The following is a 16,715-nucleotide window of genomic DNA, read 5'->3' on the forward strand; positions in this document are numbered from 1 at the left end:
TCGGCATTTAAACAGTAATACCACACAGAGTGCAATATTACCATTTCACCTCTTAGTAATCGCAAAGATGCCTCGGGCAGCATTTAAATATTAGAGAAAGGGCGTCTCTGTAAGCGGTAAAAACACAAGTTTCATTTGATTTTGTGAGCTAGCTTCCAAATATGGCAAAAATGGCTGCTCGTAGTTATATTGCCCGCTCGGCCATATTTACAATCTGTGATCATGTTCTGACCCTTTGTCTGAACAACAATGATAATGAACCACCACTTTTGAGATCTTTCCTCAATTCCATCATATAAGCCCACTTACGATAATCGCCCAGACTGAAGCGTCCCCCCAAAACAACGGTCAACAACCTTTCCAGTCTGGCTGTGCCCTACAGAAGTAATTCTTGTGAAAAGAACAGGCTTCTAATAGGATCTTTCTGCATTCATTGATCTCTGTGGAAGCATTTCCTAGACTAGACTATTGTTCCAGTGCATTGCTTTTCTTTCTCAGTTGAAGGAATATGTGAAAAGAGAACATTCTGTGGAAATCTATGTGAAAACTTCCTAATGTTCCAGCCACGTGTGTTTATCACAAAGGTGTGCGTTGCATTAATCAAGCATTATCTTTGCAGGAAAATTTGAAACATGTAAGCAGTAAACTTCTGTCATTGACCAAATGCTGGCCATCAACACTCGCCTGTAGTCTTCGATGAGATTGACCTGTTCTGCCACCGCGGTAGGACTCAGCTTGACGTCCTTCCAGAAGGACATGCCACTGAGGTGCTGGGTTACCGACTCCACCTGCCGCCGAGTGTTGCGCATGATGACCACAAACTCAGTCCGTTTGGAGAAGATCTCTTCTAGTTGAGCGAGGTCGGTCCTCAGAGCCAAGTTGAGCATCTCCAGCGTGTCTGAGACCTGTGGGGACAAGAGGATATGAGGCAGAGGAACAGAAGGAGGTTGTTCTTCAGGTAACCATAGGAACCAGCTCATGAGTAAAGCCAAACATCTATTCTTCAGGGAGATGTGAGTAACAGGTCAGCAGACTGTAAAACATACACCCAGACTATGTTAGACACCTGCATAGGCCTGGGGAAGGGGTGCAAGGACTGTGGGAGCAGGGACAAGTAGGTTTAAACAGAAACGAGACACGGTTTAACTTTTTAGGAAACTGGGTAACAGCACATAAGGACAAAGAATCAGAAAAATAACACAGATAACATAGTTAAAACATAGCAGCGTAACATCACATGAAAATAGTGATCAGCGAAAGAAGAGAGATGACTGGGTAACATCACGTGGGTGAGATCACACAAGCATAGTGAATCAGGTAAAGAAGATACGCCACTGAAAAACATCATACAAGAACAGTAAATGAGAGAAATCAGACAGGTTTCTAGGTAACATCACGAGGGCAGTGATCAGAGAAAGGAGGAAGGTATCAAAGTAACATCAGATGTGAGACTGAATTACTGAAAGAAGACAGGTAACTGTGTAACACCACAGAAGGACTGTGAATTTAAGAAAGAAAACACATATTAGGGTAAAATCATCTGAGGAAGGTAACCCAGAGGAAAAAGACAGATAACCGAGCAAGATCATAAAGTAAGAATGTGTATCCGAAAAAGTAGACAGGTAACTGTGTGACATTACAGAAATGAAGGGCAATGATTTAGGGGAACTAGTTAACAGCACAAGGGGCTAGACAACCAGAGAACAAATATCTTCTCTATGCAAGTTCAGTGAGTCACACAAAGAATAAACAGGGTAAGGATGATGTGTTCTTCCACTGAATGATTCGGATCACCTAAAGTGCCACACTGGTGGACTGGATCGATGCCAGCGCCAGCAGAAGCACAGAAATTGTCACCTTTGTGAAGGATTTCACCTCACCAGTGGCTGTCTGCAACTCACTCGACCCCTCGGAGGACCCCTGCAACAATCTCTCTCAATTCTTCAGTAACAAAATCACCACCATATACAGCAACTTCAGCCCACAAATAGACCTGACAGATCTCTCTAAACGTCTCCCAATCTAACCCAAAGAACCAATGCTAACTACATGGCCAGTCTTCACCCATGAAGAAACAGCCACCACCATGAAGTCCATCCACTCAGGGGCCCCATCGGATTCCAGCCCCCACCCCACATACTCGAGAGGACTGCAACCCATCAGTGCTATGCTCACACCCATTCTGAATGCCTCCACCTCTTCAGCGAACTTCCCAGATGCTTGAAAGCATTCCTTTGTCCTCCCATTGCTGAAGAAACCCTCCATGGACCCTTCAGTGCTTGCCAACTACAGACCGATCTCCCTGCTACCAGTCCCAGCCAAGGTCTTAGAGAACACCATCAACAAATGCCTCACCAAATACCTTAGTGACAACCAACTTCTCAACACCACTAAGTCTGGTTTCAGACCCAACCACAGCACGAAAACTGTCCTCATCACTGCCATTTGGAATGGATTTGATAAGGGGCTTTTTGTCTGGGGCCGCTTGGTATATTAAACTCCTCATATAAGTGACATGTTTGTTTATAAATAACCCCTATAAGTTCTTGTTATGCTGACAATGGACCTTTTTCCACCAGAAAGCTGTGCTGTGTGGTGGGTTCGACCTAAAACTGAATATTAGCATGGATCCATGTATTTTAATTTACTAAAAGTCCCAGGGAAGTGGGAATGACATCAGACACTCTAACTCTTCAGTGACATTGCAAGGTTGCTGCCTTGTCCAGCCCTTCGTACTTCAGTGGTCTCTTATTTGCTGTTGATGTGCAATGAGTGGAACATTTTGCTACCCTGGTCCCGACCTTGAGATCAGGGGTAGAAAGTGCATTGTCAGCAGTACTAAAGGCAAGCCAGGTGCAGCAGCTGCTACCCCTCTCAAGTGCTCATTGATGCTCAATGATGTGGATCTAAATTGGGGGCTGGATGGCATCTAGAGTAGCTTACAACCACTGGCACAACGACATGTGAGGGGGCCCCCTGCAAGGCCCGTGGAGGGGCCCCTCCGGACTCAATCAGGAGATCTCCAGCCAAAGTACTGTGCTGAGGGGGCCCATCAGAGCTTGGGGCCCACCCGCACCGCGGAGGCTGCGGGGACCTGTGTTACGCCACTTCTTACAACACTGATTCATACATAACACTTTCCAGAGCGGTGTAAATAGCAGCCAATGTAAAATAAGTAAGGTGCCCCCATGTTTTCAATGGGAGGCTCTGCAGTCATCTTGATTTAGACCAATCTACAAAGGGGGTCATTTAAAGAATGAATCCTGCAAGACAAGGAGGGAGTTGGAGGGATTATTGGCATAGGTATATTTCAGGAAAAGCAGCATTTGGTGCAAATGGTTTATGTTCATATTCGTGCTGGTACATACAGGCTTGCTTTATGAGCAGTAGATGGTCTTTCTCTTACAAAAGCATCCGTGCAAGGACGATGCTTCCATAAGGTGAGGTATGGCACTGCCTTACAGTGCTCTCTAGTGGTGGAGCAGAATTACTGCACAAGGCCTAAACAATTGCCTCCTTTATCGTCTGGGAAGTGCTGCAGGAAGCAACATTCTGATTTACCCGGACAGAGCCGGTTGCCTTTTGGTTAGCTTTGCATTACATAAATACTATATACATACATACATACATAGCTACATACCTGGAATGCTGAAAATCTTTGCACTATTTCTATACCTAGTGGCATGCATGACGGGTCCTGCCAGTACCTCTCTGCACCTTTTTATAGTATGATAAAGTTAATAATGCTGATGCCAGCATCAGTTACTATCACAAGGGCTGAAGGCGGAAAACTGGGCAGAATGAGTAGCTCGCATGGTCATTGACAGCACTCATCTGGGGAATGACACCAAGGCTTGTATCTGAAAATTCTCACACACATATGCGTGATTCGGTTGCATGACAAAACCAAGCATGCCTAAACCACGCATTACTTAACAACGTGGTCAGAAAAAAAATGTATCTAAAACCACGCATTCCTTTACCACGCATGTTTTTACAACGACTTGTCTTAGGGAAAGCTCTGGACTTTAGATCCGTAAAATTCACAATTCCAAATCCAGTCCGCACAACCGTAGGGAAGGCGTTGGACTTTAAAGTCCAACGCTGCATCACCTATCGCATGTTGTTGTAACGACATGCGTGGTAAAGGAATATGTCATTAAGACGCATTTGTTGTTCTGGCTGCATTCAAAGGCAACCTGTGGTTCAGCCGTCGTTTTAATTGCTGTTTCCCGTCTGACTCACATTCAATACAATCTTGCACACACCATGCACTGCTGTTAAACATAAACATAGACCAAAACAGTACGTAGCTGGTTTTTCCCATTAAAGCTTGTCCGAGTTCCCAAACTTTACACCATTACTGTTGGCCACAAACACATTCATGAGTACCCCATGCAATACATTCTCACAGTCACAAGTACAACACTGCCATTTCCAAAAAAACACGCCTGACTAATCTGAACAGTAAATAGAGCGTTTCTACACACACAAATACTTCACGTCATTCAGATCAAGCCACTAGTCAGTGCCTAATTTGTATAAAAACATAAGTTCAAGGCCCCAAGATTTTTCCTAGAAGCCCATCACGCGGGCTGATGAATGCTGGGATCGCCGATTACTAAGGCTGCATAGTTTTGATTTCACTTCATGCTACTTACTTCCACCACCCTACACTTCCTGTCTCTTTATGCCACTCATGCAGGGTCTTTTTCATTTCTGATGTCTCCCTTTGTTGTTGTTTTCCTATCTTTCTCTTTCTCCCGTTTCAGCCTTTCTCTGACTTTGTCAGTGTCGAAGTCTGGTGATGAGAAATAAGTCACGGCCCCCAAATGAGTGCTGGAACCCTACAAATACAACCACCGGCACACATAAAGCACTGCTACACCTTCCCACATATACATTTCTGACTCCCGTGTACAGTAAACCGTTGCTAAGAGCCACAAATATGCATGCATTCTCCCACACAGCACAGCACAAACACAGCCAAGCCACCCACACAGTGCAGTGCTGCTGTTTTCATTCATATCTCTGCCAACACAGTGCAGCACTGTCGCTTGGAACAAGCACAGGCAGGACTCCCCCTCAAACATACACCACAAATCCATGTCCCAAAAACAAATGACCCCCCTGCACAATACAGCTACCACAATACAGCAGTGCGAGACCCCAAGAGCGCATTTAGGATTTCTTATATAAACAGAAGTAGTACTTACTGCCTTATGTGGTCAGATGGCTCAGTGGACCGATGAATCCACTGAATGAATTTGTGAGCAAGTTTGAATCTAGGAAGGTCGATTCAACCTTTGAAACCAACATATTGCAGCCCTAGTCATCCTATCGGGGCTGGTAAAATGAGTACCAGTGAATTGGGGAACAGTTATCGTCTTTTATATAGCGCCAAGAGGGACCTTGAAGAGGCTGTGTGCTTCACAAATGCTTGTTACTTTATAGCACAGTACCTCTCAGTTACAGAGCACTGCCAGATACCACAATTACATAGATGCCTTTCTAATGAGTGCAGTAGTGAGGTTCCTCACATCAACAAACGACAGCAGAACAGAAAGCTGCTGAAGCTAACACAAATGACCCTAAAACACCACAAGAGTGAGATATCTCACACATGACACAGGAATCCTTAAAACGCAGAAATTCAAATATAGCACTGTGAAATGAAATAATACTAAGATACCACACAAACGTTCGGCCTACCACAGGCAAACAAAAGAAAAAACACCACGACCACAGAACTACCTGGAACCAGAGAAAGCTATGGCACTTGACCTGTTTCCCACTGATTCAGGATTTCCTCAAACATAACAACAATGCTACATCTATCACATGGCCACATCTTGAGCAAAGAAACAGGCCAGCAACAGCTGTGCACCATGGAACAGCAGCATACTTCCCGAAACAAAATTACCACTACACCCCACCCCAAACATAAAGTGGGATATTCGAAGAAAAGCGTAGTACTCTGTTACATTCACCTTGAACAAGCAAGGCTACCCTTGAAGCAGTCAAAATGCTGCAAACCCAAAAAAACAGAGTGCTTCTCAATATCCTATTCTTCTAAACACCCCAAAGACGCTCTCGAACTTCTATTTTCTGTGCCTGGCCAGAGTGCCCTCCGCACACAAATCCTGAAACAAGCAATGACAAATCCAACTGATTTGGCTTTGCAAGGTGGCGGTAAACTTGTTTCCTTTTTTTTTTAACGGTTAATTGCAAATACACGTCACAAAAATAAAAAGAGGAAAAAAAAGGAAAACATCATGTCCCCTAAATGTGGAGGCCATTCACGTGCAGTAAAAAATTATATAAATAAAAATAGCCGCCACATATAGATTAAGTAGAACAGTATAGTGTGGGGGTTTCCAAGGGAGTTGTTGTACATAGAACAGGTATAGGAAACTCATTTTAGTTTTAGTGCACTTCTGAGGAACGTATGATTGTCACCGGCAAAAAGAAAAGGTACCATTGTCTCTGAATTATGGTATCCCGACGAAAGTTTAAATTACAAAGCAGTGGCGGGCACTCTGAAAGGGGCATGAATGTGTGGCCGGCCGTCTTGGGCCAGCCAAACAGGCAGCCGCGCTTTGCATGTTCTCCACCCAGGCTGCATTATACCCAGGCTGCATTAAAGCCTAGGTGGAGAACATGCCCGGGCTTCCAGTGCCCGGCTGTGTGCCGAACCATAGCACGCAGACCAATTACATTGCAGCATTGTGATTGGCTTAGAGGAGCCTGGGTGCTTCCTGTTCCAACCCGACGCGGAGGAGAGATGCGGCGATGAGGTACGTTTATATCTTTTTCTTTTTTTAAACCACCTTATCCCTGCCCTTGCCCCCCACCCTGGCACCCCTGATATGTGCCGGCCGCCACTGCTACAAAGGTGATTAAAAAGAGTAAGAAGGGATAAAGATTGAAAAGGAAACGGCATTGGAAAAGTAAAGTACTGGGCAACCGGCCCTGGCACTGAGGAGCACCTTTTTTAGGTGGAGAGCACCTTTTTTAGGTGGAGATGCACATGTGACATGGAAAAAATGCCTCCACTCACATGACAAGGGAGCTGATGTGGGTTGACACGGTGCATGATGTGATGTGATGGGTCGAGGCAAACTGTGAATGTCAGCAGAAAAGACCAATGGACATAGAGGGCTGACCCAACATCATTCCACGCGTGTGCGTATCTTTTTCATATATGATTTTTTCGGATTGCTTGAGACAGGCAAAAAACTGTTGTCTCTAGGTGAGACCTAAAAATCGAGAACCAACCAGTTGAATGACTTCACTGCCCTCCCCTCCTCCCTGCGGCTTCACAAAGAACTGCCAGGTGAAATCGATTAAACAGCAGTGCCGGGAACGACCTGGCTGGAGCCCCATGCATACAGAAGTGTTTTTGGCTGGTCATGTCATTCATGTGTTGTCCAGTGAAACCAAAGGCTGAAGAATGGGCCAATCGCTATCTGAGGTCTCCAGCGTGCCCTGCAGGCCTGCGTGCTATTCAGGGGCCCGGAGCCTCCTGCGCGCCTCGATAACAAGATTAAACTGCTTGATGTCAGGTTCGGTCACTTGTACACGATTAATGGCCTCTCTGAGCTGGCAGGACAAGGCAGAGCTCTCACTGCCGGCCGCAGCAGTGTCTGGGACAGGGCCAGGCCAGACCCAGAGAGGCGATCAATCAGGGCCTTTCCCCAGGGCGTGTTAATACTGGCGTGCCACCAGCAGGGGGCGCCAGAATGCCGATAGAATGCCATATAACCTCAAATGTGGCACTATTGTTAGTGAGTGGTGAAGATGTCACCCCTGCAAGCAGAACACATATTGAAACAAATAAATCCGGGAAGTCTGAAAAAAAAATATTTCGGGCCATAGGTTTCATTATTAAAGCTGGTTGGCCAGTTTTCAAAGAGGATATACATGGGATAAAGTACCCTCTACCATACATTATAAGAATTTTGCAAGACGCTGAGGAATTACATGACCTCAGAGAGGAACGATGCCGAGTTCCTTTGTAAGGCTATGGAACTCTGAAGTTTATTTTATTTTTACTTGTACTGTATTTTACAAAGCACAAGTATCTACCCCAGAGCTTTCCAAACTCTGTGTCGCGACACAGTACTGTGTCGCCTGCCGTGCTTGGGTGTGTCGCGCAACGACTAAGAGACGAGCTCTATTCTTTCTTTCTAGGACCTACAGTGACGTAAGTGCGTGACGGACCTGTTTATTCAGGAGTAAGCATCGTCATCCGTCTAATCTGTGATCCTCTGTTTTAAGGGCCGTTAGTGTTTCCTTTCCGAACACTGTCTCTGCGAGGACCAGAGGTCGAAGTGAGCAGGATCGGCAGGGCACGGCGTGCCCATACTTTAATTTCATAGAATCCGTTCCCCAAATTTCAGTTTTTTAAACATGCCTCCCCGACTCGAGAAATCACCACGGCCGATAGTTAAGGCTGGGCTTTGGGGACAGGCAGAACGGGCAGAGACGACAAGGAAAGTGTCCAGTTCTCCTTCTGCTGGCAGCTGCACGCACCCCCCTCTCTTTGTTCCCCCTCTTCCCTCTCCTTCTGTCTCACGCCTCCTCATTTGGTGAAAATCGAGACTTCAAGAAACAGGTATTACCTACTCTTTGCTCCTTTTGTTTATTTGCTCCCCTGTGAAATGGATCCAAAAAAGAAAAAGACTTTTGCTGGAAACGTCGTATTTCTGAAATTGTTCAGTTTTTAAGTGCAGCCTCGGGGTGGGGAGAAATAAAACATTCAATATATGAATAACTCACTCAATCAAGACAGAGTGGTTGTAAGGTGGCCAGATTGATTTATTCACACATAAACACATTAGCGCCACTTTACAGTGTTTGCCAGTGAAGCGCTACTTTTGTTTTCTCGTCTCTCTTTGAAAAGCATTGCTTTCCTGGGTGGGAATGTGCACTATTCTTGGAGGTACTGAAATACCAGATTTATGGGTGAACTAGAAAACAAAATGTGTACAGTGGCTATGTGTACACGAATGAGGGGCCATATTATCAAGTAACGGCGATAACATTATCGCCGCTTTAGCAGCAGGAAACTGCTGCTAAACCGGCGATAATGGGCTTGATAATATGCCCTTGAGAATTCCCATATAAGCCCAGGTTCTGGTGTGAATCTGGGCCTCTATGGGAATTCACAAGGGCATATTATCAAGCTCATTATCGCTGCTTTCGCGGCAGTTTCCTGCCACTAAAGCGGCGATAATGTTATCGCCGTTCCTTGATAATATGGCCCGTGGTCTTTTGAAGCCATACTGCTTATGTTTTGTAAGGATATAAGCAATGGGCATTGAAACGGGTCACTTCTGGGCGTCAAATGCACAGTCCAGTCCGCTCCCAATTCCCGGCGCTCGGTACGTTTTTCACACGAGTGGTAGCCCGGTGACAAGGAAGAATGGCGGGAAGTCGATGGTAAGGTTGTGTCATCTGCTGCAGCTGCCTCAAAATGTGCCCAATTACATTTTTTACTTTGAACGAGGTCTGTATGCTGCCGTAAAAACAGAGAGGGGCCCTGCAGAACCTATGTAACCTGGGTCCTCCAAAAGCTTCTGAGATGGCCGATTTATTGTAGCGAAGTAAAAAAAACATTAAGACGGATATTGGAATACTAATTTGAAACCCATAGGAGCAAAGTTGAGAATCAGAAATGTATTAAAGCATTAAAGATAGTGGAAAAGTGTTATTTCAGCAGCCGCCTTCTTGAAACAGATGTATGGCTTATCATAACCTCACTTGAAACCTCTTTTCCTCCCAGCATGCACAGCCCCTTCAGTTTCAGAAAGAAAAACTAAGATCGCCATTTTCCTTCGGTTCCCCTACAGTGCCCCTTCCCCTAATTTTGGAACCTACTATTTTACAAATTGCATTTTAGCTAATCCTTCATAGGCTTTAAAAACGAACTTCAGACGTACTTATTTTAGGAGTATCACATTTTGTATGCCCCGCGCCTAAAGCCCCTTCGGAGTACTATGGGCCTGAGTAAAGCAGGCAGTCAGACAACACTGACTGCACAAGAGCATTACGTGGCAGAATGAATGCAATTATGCATAGGGCGACAGTGGAGCAGTCAGTAAGCAGCCTGAAGTCTTTAACCAGCAGGACGTAATTACGAGGGTAAAGTAACACGTGGGACTTTACCAGACAGTACTTTACCAAGTAGGTATTTTTCAATGTCATAATATTTATGCCATTAAAAAGGGGGCGGTTTAAGGGTTCAGGTGGTGGGACGAGTAAGGTTTCAGTGTCGTAAGGGTTATAAGGGCTGTTTAGGGTTCATGGGTGGATGAGGGTAAGGGGTATTTAGGGGTTTTAAAGGGTTTAGGGATCGATAGGGGTATCCGACCTTCAGAAAGCTTTCTGCGAAGTAGTCTGTAATCATGTTTACATTTTAAACAAGCCACAGGTGGTAGCTCAGCATTCTAGTGTTAAATGTTAATAATCTGCCTGCTGCACAACTGTCTGTTTTGTTTGCTCATTCTTCGAAACGCAGACAGGCAAAGGGCGGTCAGGTGTTTTTTTTTTTAAGAATGGGGTTGCCAAATGTGGAATGTGGGCTGCGCAATTTGCCTTGATAAAAAGAAAACGGCTGTTTCGTTTCTGGGATATGAGAAATCATAATTTTATATTTCTGCTTTTTATCGCATTTCAGGGCTCTGTAAACAAAGAAGCAGTCGCGGCTAATGCCTGGTAGCAGCAGTGGGGCGGGTGGGTTGGGGGAAGGGGTGGAAACCACCGGTTTAAATTAAGCACTGCTCTTTTCCCTATCTCCATCCTCACTCATCTGTCCTTCTTTCACCTGGTCTCCTCTCTATCGCTTCATGCCTCTTCCCCTCGTGCCTTTCACTCAGTCTCATCGCCTCCCTCCCTCTCATTTTACCATCCTCGCTCGTCCTAAACCTAAACTCTCTTCTTTGTTTCTCTTTCTGTTCATTCTATATCCTTCCTCTCATATCCATCACTAGTCTTCTTGTTTCGCTCCATCTTCCACCATCTTCCACTTCTTTGTTCTTTCCCTGCCATCCTTATTTCTGGTTCTTCACTATCTCCTTTGCTCATTCTGATCTCCCTTTCTTTTTCTGACACTTTATTTCTCTTTTTTCAACCTTTCCTTTCACTAATTTTCTCTCATATGTCATTTTTGATATATGAGAGCAAACTATCTTATAATTTGGTCTCAGTTTTCCAAAATGGGCTTTCCCCCTTCTAGTGTGAACTGGCTTGGGTGTGATCATCGTCACTTGCCACAATGTTGGCCTGGTAGATTGTTTTCCAAAGGCTTCTTTTGGTTCTAGATCTGGTAGTGTACATTTCTCATCCAACTTGTTTAAAGGGTTGGCTGTGCGTGCACCCGCCCTTTTTGTGCCGTAAATCACTGGGGCATGTGTCAATGTGTGCATGATTATATTCTTGTTTCAGGCACAAACTTAACCTTACACCCAGTTTTGCCAGTCACTGTCTTTGTTAGAACAGATTCACAATTTCTTTATTAACCTTCCTGCTTTCTCGAATTTGCTTGAAAATGCACCATTTGCCCACTATTTTTTCAAACTTTTCTCGGGGGGAGAACCGCCCCGAATCCCCCTTAAGTGGCTCGCTTCGCTCGCTCGCATTACCGTGTCACTAGGTCGCGATTGTCTTAAAGGTGTGTCACCAACATGAAAAGTTTGGAAAGCTGTGATCTACCCTGTAGAGGGTATCTTGGCATTATTGCACAGTATTAATTGCACAGAGGTGACCAGATGTATGGGTTATGAATAGCCATGGTTTCTTGAAATGTGAACACAAGAGATGGAGGGCGGATTCCAGATGTAACAGGGTTCTAAAGAATGAGTCACTGGTTTCTGAAGGCATGCCCCCCTCAAGTCGTAATCTTATATTTGGTGGACCCCCAAGGTCTGCGATGACATCAAAATAGGAATAGTAACTAAAGGTCCTTGCGGCAAAAGTAAATCACAGAATATATAGATATGTGGGGTACTGTTTTGATACAAGCACACTCCACCAATGTAGAGATAAATATGTGCACACACCCTAGCTAGCAGCATTACCTGTCTGTAACCCAGCACATATGGGGAGTATCCTTTGACTTGTTAACAAAATGAGGCAATTTTACTTTTTGACATGCTGATATCTTTATTTCCAGTTTTCGAGCATCAAGGAGGAGATATGCCCCTACCTCTGCTGCTCTTTTTCAGCATTTTACGTCACAGGAATGATTCAGTGAGCTTCAGATTTTTCATCGTAATAGCTGTATTCATTTTGTCCAATAGAACAATCACAATCTAATGACCAGGAAAAGGACGTCCCCAGTGGAAGATATCCAAGCACAGTCATGAGTTGCCTGGTGGAGAACGGGATAGGAATTTTCGTTTATATAATGAAACAAGGGGAGTCTAAGACACTCGACAAAATGCATCCACATTATATTTGAATGCCTATGAGTTATGCAAATACCTAACTGCAAGAAATTGGGTTGTCGGTTGACTGGGTTGTGAGCCCTAGTGAAGTGGCATAAACAATCCTTGTCAGGGTAAGGCACAAGCAAACCCCAAATTTACCTGTGCTCAACGCACTGGTAGCTTGGCACAGAGCAGTTAGGCTTAATTTAGAGGCAATGTGCAAACTATTTGTGCAACACTTCAAACAATAACACAGTGAAAAAACACACCACAAAAAAATGAGTAGTTATGAATAAATAAAACAAGACCAAAATAACAAAGATCCAATCAGTAGAAACAGAGACATTGAATTTTAAAGTTTTTAAGTAAAATAGCACCAAAAGGCGTAAAACGACAACTGTGCTATCTGGTAACGCTGGACCAGTACAAAGTCACAAGGTCGGGCTGACTGCAATTGAGCGTGGGTCGGCTACAGGAACCTCGTTTGGCCCGCTGAACATAGTACCTTAAATCCTGGTTTGTGGAGAGCTGTGTGGTTCAACTTCGAAGACACATCTCACACGAGGGCAATACGTTGGTTCCAGAGAGCTGCGAAGCTCTTTCGCTGTCAATATGAGAGATGGGATGGCATGCACCAAGGATACCTTGCTCAATGGCAGTTCCAAAGGCAAGGCAGGCTGTGGCGTGATGCAAGTCTTTGGGATGGGTCCTATTCACGCACTAGAGGATGTGCGTTGATTGTGCACGGGGTTGCACAACAGAGATGATGCGTCAGTTCCACTGGATCCACAGAGGCTGGCAAAGCACTGTAAGCCCACTTCCAAGGGTCCAGGACTGAGGTTGCACCACTCGGCAAGGTAGACTCAAAGATGGCAGAGTTCAGGTGCAGATGCAAGGTGGTTGGAAGCATGTTATGACCCTGAGGCCAGCCAACTAGTCCTTGGAGTCACTCTGTATTCTGAGTTCAACAGATGCAGTTCCACTCTTTCTCACCCAGGTAAGAGGGCAGTAGGCAGCGGGTCAGCACAGTAAAGCAGGAGTCCACAACCTATTCAGGTATCAGTGAGACTGTGTCCAGCTCCTCCCTTCCATCCTCAAGTGATGGACCATCCAGTCACTCACAAGCTCTTATTGTGTGTGGCTGTCTAGAGGGAATACACAGAGCCCAACTGTCAATTATATCCAGTCATGTGACCAGAGACAGGCTGCAGGCAGTGTTAAGGCAAGAAAATGCCTACTTTCTAAAAGTGGCATTTGCAGAATTGTAATTTAAAATCGGACTTCATCATATTTTAGGATTTAAATTAGGATTCGAGAGACACCAAAGATGAACTAATTACCTCTTTCCATTTGGAAATTGCACTTATATACTGTAATAAGGCATCTCCAATGTTATCCTATGGGAGGGATAGAACTGGACAGTAGTGAAAACCAATTTAAAAGTGTTCCACTACCAGGACATTTAAAACTTAAAAGTACATGTCCTACTTTTTAAACACATTGCACCCTGCTCTCCTCTCTGGGTTGTCTAGGGCCTTCCCTATGGGTGACATATGTATTATAAAGTAAGGTTTGGGCCTGGTAAAAGGTTTATTGGCCAGGTCGATATGGCAGTTTAAACCTATATGCACACAGGCTCTGCAATGGCAGGCCTGAAACATGGTGAAAGGGCTACTTAAGTGGGTGGCACAATCAGTGCTGCAGAGCCATTAGTACTATGGACTATGTTTGGTCTTCCTAAACGTGGCATCAACAGGCTCCAACTGATTTAGAAGGCAGCACCCAGATAACCTTTAAAAGTACCGTGCAGAACAAAATTTCACCGCTTCTGAAAAGCCTACATTAGCCAACTATCAGACAGCACATTCAATTTAAAATGTATTGTCTAATATTTAAAGCCTTACATGGTTTAGCACCAGATTTGATAATCAATCGCATGTCGAGATATGTCTCTAGGAAAGCCCTTCGCTTGGCTATAGCTAATTGCTAATTATGCAAACTGAATTCTGGGGACGTAGGTTCTGGATATTGGCACCGAGGGAATGGACTGCTCTTCCAACTAAGATTCAGTCAATTGCCGAGCTATCTACTTTTAGGAAAGCCTTGAAGACCTGGATTTTAAAGCAGGCATTTGATGCTCACTCTTAACATCGACTACTTTTGCTGCTACTGTAGTATACGATAGCACCAAGATACCTTCAGGTTCACGTGCACTTTCTAAGTACCTATTAACAATACTATCGTAAGGGTGTGACTTTTCAATAAGATTCAATGAACACTAGTACTTAAATACAAAATAACTCTGGTGGAAATGCCACTTGAATGGTTACAAATAGTTTTGACAGGATCCACATGTAGCATGCAGATTTTGGACATTTCAATATGCACGCCTCAAAACACCAGCTACAAACAATAAACATACAATAACAACCAGCTCCAAGATTCAGTCTTAACCAGCCAGATTTTAGTATAGTATTCCATCGCTCCCACCAATACCTATGCTACTTAAATACCGGTCAACAGGGATTTCCGGTACAGAGGGTGCTTTCCAAATAGGAACCTTAAAATACAATAAATTGAATGAAAGAAATATTGAAGAAAATTTACGATGACATCACCGATCGGAATATTCACTCAGCACCACACACATGGCCAGATGAGTGCTTAGCACTTTAAAATATTAAATAAAATGTTTGAGACATATCTGCTGAAGAACCTGTCTTTTGGTTAAGAGTTAAATGGAAGCACAGTTCCATCTCTCCATTAGTTGGACATGTCCCTGACTGAGTGCAATGAGGAATGCATAAATTCTGCTCTGCCGTGTCCTAAGTTCATTCTGGGTTGCTGGTAGTCAGATAACGGGACGGTCAGTTTATGATTTACTGAGTCACTTGGTTCTCTCTGCAACTTTGATGAATGATGTAGAGAGAAGAATCCAAAGCTTGGCTGTTAAATCTGGTGCTAGCACAACATTTGGGTAAAACTGTAAACCCTACAAAAGAAAGACCACCTGATAAAAGATTTAGACAAGGCAGGTGGTCGGGTGCCACTAATATGTGCTGTAACAAAAATCAATTGCAAAGTCATGCATGTATACATAACAATAGAACATGTATGTATAAAGCCGACAGTAGATGGCTGACGTCCAATGTCCACGAAAGAGAGCTGGGTGGAATATTAAAGAAGAGACTAGAGAGGAAATGCCATCTAGTGAGTCATTTTCTAGCTGGGCAACCACGAGATCGGGGCTCGATGCCCAGCTTTGGCATTTCAAAGCGACTTTAACTCTCAAAAGATATATGTTTTATATATGTGAATGCATTGTAATTATGTAATGAGAACGTGTAAACACCTCACCTGATGTACACAAGCTTGAGTCGTTTCCCAACCTTCCCCAATCATTGAAGTATCGTATTCCACTGCTCTCTAACAACTGTTTCACAACGTCAATATAATGCATACATAAATATAGTAAAAGCAGCCAAAAAGGTTCATGAACAAAGAAACTGAACATATAAATAGGTGGTGTGAAAAAAGACATATCACTAGTAAAGTTATGAATTTCATGTCCATCACATTATACAAATACACACACAATTCAATGTACAGGGTGATAACCATACAAATTAAAGTGATTCACAATATGGGGGAACAAATTGTTACATTTCAAAACAAGAGACAGTGTGGGTATATGATAGGTCCTTAGATCGCTTATACAATTTGCTACCAAATTAACAACAAAAAAACAAATTCTGATTAGGCACTAGGAAACTCTATAACTGTCATTTATTATTGTTTGGCTTATTGTCTTTTCTCACACCCTTCATTACTACAGATCTAGAAATAGAATTTGAATTGGATTTGTTCCGATTTTTGTGAGAACAAGTTACTCTGTTTAGTAGTGACCAACCCACAAGTAATATTTTGGTTATGGGTGAGGCTACTACTTCCAGTTGAAAGCCACAAAACGATAATAGAGAACTATGAAAGTAAGAAAGGAATATTGCAGAAAAGAAAACAATCATTAAGAGTAAATGAAATCGAAATGACATAGTGAAGGAAAGATAAAATGTTGAAAGCAATTAAGTACAAGAATGAAATAGAAATGCACTAAGTGGGAGAGAAAAGGGGAAGACAAAAATACAATCAGAAAAAAAGAATGAAGAAGTGGAGGGAAAGATCATGAGTATAATAATAAAATTAAAAATAGTATGAAGCAAAATGGAAATATTAAAACAATAAAGAAAAAAACAACCTGAGGAAATATAACTGCATTGGAAAGAA

At 43.6% G+C, this 16,715-nt stretch overlaps 1 protein-coding gene across 3 annotated transcripts in view; it reads right to left on the minus strand.

Annotated features, from left to right (window-relative positions):
- Positions 1-16,715, minus strand: part of TTYH1 (tweety family member 1) — a 251,606-nt gene that overhangs the window by 68,794 nt on the left and 166,097 nt on the right. For all 3 annotated transcript variants that reach the window (XM_085616351.1, XM_085616349.1, XM_085616350.1), the window contains exon 4: positions 685-905. In XM_085616351.1, the coding sequence (XP_085472477.1) occupies positions 685-905 (221 nt within the window). The remainder of the gene's footprint in view (positions 1-684; positions 906-16,715) is intronic.

This window comes from Triturus cristatus, chromosome 7 (genome assembly GCF_964204655.1).
Source record: "Triturus cristatus chromosome 7, aTriCri1.1, whole genome shotgun sequence".
Taxonomy (NCBI): Eukaryota; Metazoa; Chordata; class Amphibia; order Caudata; family Salamandridae; genus Triturus; species Triturus cristatus.